This window comes from Falco cherrug, chromosome 2, assembly GCF_023634085.1.
Source record: "Falco cherrug isolate bFalChe1 chromosome 2, bFalChe1.pri, whole genome shotgun sequence".
Classification (NCBI taxonomy): Eukaryota; Metazoa; Chordata; class Aves; order Falconiformes; family Falconidae; genus Falco; species Falco cherrug.
In genome coordinates this window covers 65,233,384-65,241,657 of record NC_073698.1, presented here as the reverse complement: position 1 = coordinate 65,241,657, position 8,274 = coordinate 65,233,384, and the positions used below count along the sequence as shown (strand labels likewise).

The 8,274-nt window shown below is 41.9% G+C and overlaps 1 protein-coding gene across 3 annotated transcripts in view; it reads left to right on the top strand.

The window, feature by feature from the left end:
* Nucleotides 1-2,222: 2,222 nt before the first annotated feature.
* Nucleotides 2,223-8,274, top strand: part of ADPRHL1 (ADP-ribosylhydrolase like 1) — a 38,224-nt gene continuing 32,172 nt past the window's right edge. For 2 of the 3 annotated variants that reach the window (XM_055702576.1, XM_005438830.4), the window contains exon 1: nucleotides 5,047-6,454. In XM_055702576.1, the coding sequence (XP_055558551.1) occupies nucleotides 6,241-6,454 (214 nt within the window). In that variant the 5' untranslated portion in view covers nucleotides 5,047-6,240. Of the gene's footprint in view, nucleotides 2,309-5,046; nucleotides 6,455-8,274 lie in introns of those variants that run through there. The other variant, XM_055702577.1, reaches the window with a different exon arrangement.

Sequence of the window (8,274 nt, the reverse complement as noted above, 5' to 3'; positions counted from 1 at the left end):
ATAAAATAATGCATTAAGTTATATAATTTATATCTGTTTGTATCATATCAGATCATTTAAGTATTGCATGACAGCATACTGTTTTATTTTGTAGTTGTGAGGGGTATAAAAGCTTACAATAGTCTCTGGAACTCTGATACTTATAGGTTCATATAAGCAGTTAGCTTTCATTTATGTCAATGCAACCTACAAGAACAAATGTACATGCTGCGTACAGAAAGATTACCTTCATTCTTCTGCTTGAGAGAATTTCAGTTGTGCATGATGTTTAGAAAGCAGGAGTAGGACAAATCTGAACAAATTAGCAAATTTTCTGTTAATAAGAATATAGCAGGCAAGTTGCAAATGCCCCATGAGTGATTTAGTAATAGTAATCTTTTTACCCCAGGCAGTGTTTGTAAATGTTAAAACTTGCATGGCAGACACTAGATGTCAGTGTCTCTGTCTTCAGGTGCTGCTCTCTTCAGCGTAGAGTTACAGAGTAATACTAAGCCAAATTATTAGTTTCTGACTACATCTCTTTAGAAGTGCATTTGTGTACATAAGTCCACTGCCTCTACAGAAGTCAACAAGATTTTAAAACTGTATTATGCTCTTTTTAATGCATTTGATTTACCTAGTCTTCCTTCCCCAAACCAGCCATTTCTGTATCTGTCCTGTAGGCTTTTGGAGAATGTGTAACATCTCATAACATCAAGTGCATTTTATCCCGCCCAAAGCAGTGGGATGCTTGATAGTCACACAATTGCCACTTAAAATATATAGCTATAATGTAACTGACCAGAAATAGTTTAATCTGTTGGTATGTGATGTAACTGAATAGTTTCATAGCGCTAGAGCTTGTGAAACATTTGTTCATGCTGAAAACTCCTTCAAATCAACCTTCTACATTTTAAAATAAATAGAATAAAAAATGCACGTGGGTCAAGGGTTTTTTGCCTTGTTAATCTGAAGAAGGAAGGTGCTTATCAGAGTATTCAGTTTCTATATATACACACTTACTCATTTACTCTTAAGCCTCAGTCCTGTGAGGATCCTTCATGGAAGACACCTTCTGGCAGAGTAAGACTGGGCAAAATACTCTCAAGATAGAAGCTGGTCCTTATCAGCCAGCTTCCTAGGCATAGTGTGCTTTTTTTTTTTTTTTTTCCTAGATTTCCACCCAGTTGAAACCACATAGACATTTTAAATGCCCGTAAACTATATCATGGAGGAACACCTTCACATTTGAACAATCATAACAATAAATGCAAATAAACTGCTTTCAAATTATGAGTTCCTTACATATTTTAATAATTTTTTTTGTTGCTGTCCACAGTTTCACTTTACAGGGCCCTCCGACTCACTTTTTAGGTAAGCTGGTACAGTGGTAACACCTAGGCTGATCAATTTATAATCATAAATGGTACAGATGCCTTCAAGTTGCTCAGTGCATACAGTATCAATTCCTAGATATGCTGTATGTATTTTTGAACTTGGTGCCAAGTTGGTTGGTTTTACAGCCTAGAGCGTTTGAAACTGAGCCATAGGATTTGTACTTGCCAATTCTAAATTTAAATGTAATTTATCATGTATGTCATGCCAAGGAGAGCAAACCTGCAGGCATCTACTCATTCAATGCACCTGAGAGATTTGCTGCTGAGTAAGCTGTATGTGTGTAAATTTTGCGGCAATGGAAAAAGGAATAAAGGGAGTATCACATAAAGGACTGAAGTCAGCTGTGTGAGACGTCTGTATGGGTTTTGTCCACTTTCTGATTTGGAAGCCTTACAAAGGCCCATGGGTGTTGGTTTTTTTTCTTTTGTGGTTAATTTACTAGATTCTTGCATTATTATTCCATCAAGTCAGAAGAGGGCAAGGATGTAATTTGTTAATTTTTGAGTAGTTATTATAAATGTCTGTTTTGCTCTTCTGTGCCACCTTTAAGCTTTTTAGAAGCTCAGTGTTTAGCTGCAATGCTGCATCCACTACGTGTACCTAGCGACCAAACTCTGCAATTTGTGTCATTGGTTCATACTGGCAACGAGAGGTGTAATTGCAGGGAAAGTCTTGCTCAGTCCTAGGCACAGGGCACTGTAGGAGAAGCAGCACACTCAGAAGTCTGTGCAAAGACCTTCAGAGCTATGTATTTGACTTCCTTAAATATCTTCTGAAAGCTTAAATCAAAATAATGAAGTTGTCCTCTGTACTCTCCCAGCTGGCATCCCTTTCCAGTGGTTTCATCAGCCACTGGCTGCTTTGGTGTCAAGTGAGTCTGTCTGCCTTCTCCTGTAGCAGTAAAACTGCTGATGCTGATACTTGAACAATGGTAAGTTCTTTTCCTTTTAAGTGTCAGCTCCAGTAGCTTTCCTCAGCTGATACCAACCAGCATCTGGCACATCAAAAGGCCCAGCCCTTCTGAAAGGAAAAAAGTAATGTTTTACAGCCATGAGAACCTTTTTTAAAAAAGTATTCAACAGAACATGTTTTCTGACCTGTGCATTATGTACAGTATGCTGGGTTGAATTAGGTGAGGTTGACACACCTCTAAAACAGGCTTTTTTTTGTTATAAACTATGGACAGAGGGATCTGCAACTGCAGCTACCTCTTAAAACCACATGCAGAAAATTCTGTGTTTCAGACAGGAGTGTACAACATTCACCTCTGAATGAGAAAAGCCTGGGGAAGCTTAAGGGCATTCAGATGTTGGTTGAGTATAATTGTTGAGATGCTTTCTCCTGTTGGTGTGTATACTTGACAAATTCCTATGTGTTTTTTCTTGTGCCTCTTTTACAAGCAGTGAAATTAGGCAAACCCTATAGGCTTCATGTCATGACATAGACCTGTCGAGAGGGTGAAGAAGAAGTCCATGCTGTGTTTTTAAAGGCATAGTTTTCCTTTAAGGCAGTGGTGTAAAGCTGTATGGAAATGGTTCATCCCCACTATTAAAGAATTGAGTAAAACTGGTCTATTTTTTCCTGCATCTCAATGAATGTGTTCTATAATTTGTATCATTCCTAAAAGAATGTCCCCGTTGCCAGAGGGAAGCCCTTCGCTTCAGTAGTTGCAAAGGTGCAGTTCTGACAGAAGGCTGATACCTATCTGGTATCAACCCTACTTTTCCAGGATATGGCTCTGCATCCTTCGGATCGGTGAGCTTGCAATCCAGAGCATTTCTCTGCTGAGTGTCTTTGAATGGGCAAGTACAACTTGCTCACTTACTCGTGGGTGAAGTACTTGGGGTGTAGTCGTCGTCTTCTGACTTAAAACGCTGAAGGGCTTGTGCTGCCAGAGTGGTCTCAGCCCATGCTCCGTTCTCCAGATCGTTTATTCAGTAGAAGACAGCAGTGCCCTTATTGCCTGGGAGCCTTCTCCTGGGTGATGGAGATCAGCGATTTGCATCCCCTTCGTGGGAGGCAGCAGATGGAGCCACATTTGCTGAAGGCATGCTTTCATGTTCTCACGTAGGGTTTCAAATGCAGTTGGGCTGAAAGAACAGCGTGTTGCCACCAACAGGAGCGAGTCTTTTCTCTGTCCTGCCTTCCTGTTCTTTTTCTTCTGGATTCTCCCCATCTGAAAGCAGTCGTGTGTACTGAAAGGACACCAAAGCTGCGTTTATCTGATGTAACTTTCATCAAACATTTTTTTGCCAGCTCCACTTGGCTTTTTTTTCCTATTGTAAATAGGTATGATAAGCAAATGCTTATCCATCTTAATGGAGTTACTGTATTTTGGCTGTGTTTAAGCCATGCAAGTGTGGTGTTTTACAAATAATTGTCTCCTCTGCTGGGAGCAGGGGTAGGTGTCAGTGTGCCTAATGTACTGCCCAGAAAGCTCACAGTGGCTGGAAGTACCACATAAAAAGGAGATCACATGCAACTAACAAATTAAATAAAAACTAAATTCTTTGTGATGTGTTCTGTTTTGCAGTGTTGAATAATAGAATGTCTCTGAAATTTTCTCTGGGTTTTCATTATAGCCTTAGTTCTAAAGCCAAGGATTTTATTCCTAATTTGGGCTGTGTTATGAGCAGCCAAGTGTGCATGCAACAGGGCAAAGTCCACGGGAGGCAAAAGGGCAGTGCAACTGCCAGCCACATTCAGAAGGAAGAGGTAAATGGAAAACTAAGAATAGCTTTGCCCATTTTCAGGAGGGAACCTTCCACCTGATGAGGCCCTTACTAGCTCTCCGCAGCGTCTCAGCAGGTGGTTTCTCCTGTCCTTGCTTGGCAAGTTCAAATTCCCACATGCTTCCAAACCATAATGTTCTGCAGGAACAGAGAAGGGGTGGGTGCCGCAGGAGGGTGCGTGGACCACTAACGGAGACATTAACATCAGTGCTTCTGCCTGGTGTGGTTTTTGTAAGCTGCCATGGCCTTAGTTTTCCATTTGGAGTGTTCACTTAAAGACACACAGAACCTGAGGTTCTGCTGAACCTGACAGTGCAGTGGTGACGCTAAGATTGCCTCTGTGTTGCTTAAATGCCCCGGCTGTGGGAGGTGACGCCTGTTCCCATAGCCGTGCAGGGCAGAAGAGCCAGCATCCTTGCCACCTGTGGCCAGCCATCTCCGGAGGAGGCTGGCCTTGGCCCCACGGCAGAATACTTGGCCCTGCATCTTCTCTCGTCCCTACATAATGCCCCTGGTATCCTAAGGTATAATTGCCCTTTATATTTGCTTTTTCAGTGCAGAGTTGCTCCTTCCTAACAGTGAAGAGACAGTCTCAGTGTCCTCTTCCTAATATTCAGCACTTGGTTACCCAAATTCTGATCTTTAAAACAGGAGTGTACTAACAGAGGCTGCTTTCACCGCTCTGGCACCTTATTTCTTCGAATGCAGGATAGGGATGGTGATGCTTATCTGTGTTCTGAAACTCGATTAAGGTTTCTCATGAAGTACAGTGATATTTCCACACGTGTTAATAACTCTGTCATTAACTGCTTATCGCTCTGGGTGATAGGAGGATGCGTCCTTTACACCGCTGGCCTTTTCCATCCCAACAGCAATCAGTATCGCTTTCTGAAAAAGATCCAAGAAGAATAAAGACCTTTCCCCAGGTACCCTTTATCAAAATTACAGTTAAGCCGATCAAAGCTTTCTGTTTATCTGCCTAAGTTTATATCTACTTTTGTATTTCTATCTGTAAAGTAGTAGTAACTTGTGAGCCTTTAGGAAAGCATGGATGGTGACTCAGAACCACAGAGTCAGTCTCAGCAGACCCCTTGAAAGGGAGGTGTTGAGCCTACACAGGGATGTCTTTGTGGACATAATGCATTTAAAAAGCTGCAAGACCACAGAGCCCCTTCTTGCACTGCATGGCAGAAGCACAGAAAAAAATGCAATAGCAGAAAGAAGCACATAATTGCAAAAGTATCAAGTTTGAAAGGATGGTATTAATAAAGCTTGGTTCTCACTAAGTGGTATTTCTTCATACATGAACTTCCTTAGATTCACAGGATGCCATTTAAATACATCTTTCAAAATAGTTTTTCCAGAGTCCAAATGTGGGCTGCACCTGAGCTCAGCCTTAGGAAAAAGTCACTCTTTGCCAACGAGTAAGAGGCTTGGGAGTGAAGCTGGTGTTCTGCTCAGTGTTCAACCAGGGGTGCATTGGATTAGCAAAACATCCTTGTACTAGGTGGAACAGAGCAAGAAGGCTGTTGACAGAAAATCACCGTAGGGCATAATTAGAAATGGGAGAGGTCGTCTACATTTGACTAGATTTTTTACTGCCTAACGCCTCACTCTGGTGTTTACAGAGTCTGGAAACTCCTTTTATAACAGGCTTTCCTTCTGACTGGTCCCTGGAAGGGAGGCTGACTCCATCATGTCAGAAAAGAGCAGGAAAATATATTTTACAAGTTATTAAATAAGTAAGCACCCCTGTGGAGGCATCTGTTTTTCTGAGTGTAGAGTTACTTACGCGGGGTAGGGCTAAGGCTCTCCTGGCTTGCTTTACGCTGGGTTGCAGAAACAAGGCTTTTGCACTTCACTTTGTGGATCTGCTCTTGCAGTTTCATTGAACAAAGCCCCTGCAAGATCCCTGGCTTATGAAATATTTCCTCTCTGTCGGGTCCCAGACAAGGGATGGCATCTGCAGAGCCAGAAAAGGAAGTCCTTGCCTTATAGAGAGCACTCTCGGTGTGACACAATGGCTGATATAAAGTGTCGGGGGAGCTGAGCTGAAGGCAAAGGAACAAAGGAAGATCAGGATTTGGTGGTGTCTGTCTCAGACAAAAGGAAAGTGGAAAACGTCTCAGGGATGGATAAATTTAAGGCTGCGTTTGTGCTGGCTGGGGTAGGGGATGCTCTTGGTTATCGCAATTTTTCCCGAGAAAACAATGCTTTAGGTGCAAAAATCCAGCAGGAGCTGAAGGAAATTGGAGGGCTTGAGAACCTGGTGCTCTCTCCTGACAAGTGGCCAGTAAGTGACAACACGCTCATGCACATGGCTACAGCAGAGGCTGTCATCACAGGTAGGTACGATGGGACTAGCAAACGCAGTCTGGAAAGGAGCAAAATTGTCAAACTGCTGCATTTCTTAGAATAAGCCTTAGTACTGGGGAAGTTGTGAGAAAGCGTCACAAATGCTGCTTATGCGCTTGATGTTGTGCATTAGCTTGTCTCCTCCGTGAGCGTAATCCTGCAGCCATCACACAAACTGGGGAGTTTCGATTTCTTGAATGTGAAGGGGCTCTCCCTGTATTTTCCCTAGGTTTATGCAATTTGTTAAAGTTTAAAGACTAAAAACCGCATGTCCAGCACAACAAAAATAATTGCTAAGTAAATTATCTGTGCACTGGAGTATGGCAGGGAATAATATAGCCACTAGAGAGTCTTCTGTAAACGATAAGAGCTCTCCTAAGCACATTTTTAACATGTTTGTGTCCAAAACTCCAAGCTGGAGTAAAGTCACCTTAATATCTCTTTCAGGCTAAAATCACTATTTCTGTCTCCTCTTTGCTGCCCCTCGGGCAAAATGTTGCACCTGCAAGGCCAGAAAAAGAACAATTTGCTTTATAAGGAAAGCTCTGTGTCTTTAGTCTAAAAAATATTCTAACACACAATGCTTATAATGAAGTCTATCAGAATAGTGGAAGTTATTAATATGTCTCTCCTAAAATCACGATAGTTTGAGAATGTTTGTTTTTTCTTAAGGTAGGAATAGTCTTTTGTAAGATAGAGTGATATGTGTATCAACACCTTACCCATCGAACTAGAGCTTTCTGAGGTTGCCAAGATCATCATCCAAAGTACACCAGAAGACAGTGACCATTCAGCAATATTTTGCCTCTTCAGAATGAATCAATTTTTTTAATTTCTGCAAAAATACCCCTGATTTAAAAAAAAAAAACACGCGTAACGCTGGATAACTAACAGTAGCAGAAGCTCACAACGTGGCTAACTATCCTTCACGTCAATGAAACCTCCCTTGTGCTTCTGTTTCACCACTTTATCTGCCTGCTTCCAATCTGCTCTAAATTTAGTACATAGAGATCAGTTGAAGAGTGTGTTGGACACTTCATACTTGGCTATTAGCTAACCAATGGTTTAAGGGGTGGCTAATACACTAAAGATAAGGGCAAGATGTCAGCCTATCAAGAAAAAAGATGACTAACATATTTCTGAATATAGGCTATGATTAAATACGTATCATATGTTTCTTTCTTATTAAACTCTTTAAACCTATAACTTCTGGGTAATCAAGCCAGTTAGACTAACAGTGAAATAATAAATCTTATTACTTAAATATAGCAGGAGCACTATGGCTCTAAAGAAAAAATGTCTCAGCTATAATTCCCATCGGCTGTGTTTATCCTACACTCTCATTTATTTGTCCTGATCAGACAAGCTTATTTAAAAAGTGATTTTATGGGCTGGTGAGAAAGCAACAAGCTGGAGTGCAGAATTTTAGTAAGAAAACTTCTTTTCACAGTAACATTGGTGAATGGGGGAAAGAGAGTCTTTCTCTCTGCTTCCTGCCTGAAGCAGTGTCTCCTCCTGGCAAGGGGAATGCAAAAAAGCCACTGGGCTTGTTCATGGCGCAGGCTGTGTGCCACGTCACCCAGGTCAGCAGAGTGAAGCTCAGGAAGGTGAACGTGGGTCCATGGGGCTGAAGGCAGCCACCCCTAGCCCTGGTGACCTGGAGTGGGGAGCCCTCACTGCCACGGAAGCTGCGATTCTAAAGAGTATATTGTGTGTCTGGAACATTACCAGCCAAAAAAAAAAAAGGTGGGGAGCAAGGGAAAGGAGGGTGAATAAGCAATAGGAATATTCCTGTCCCTCCTGCCCTTCT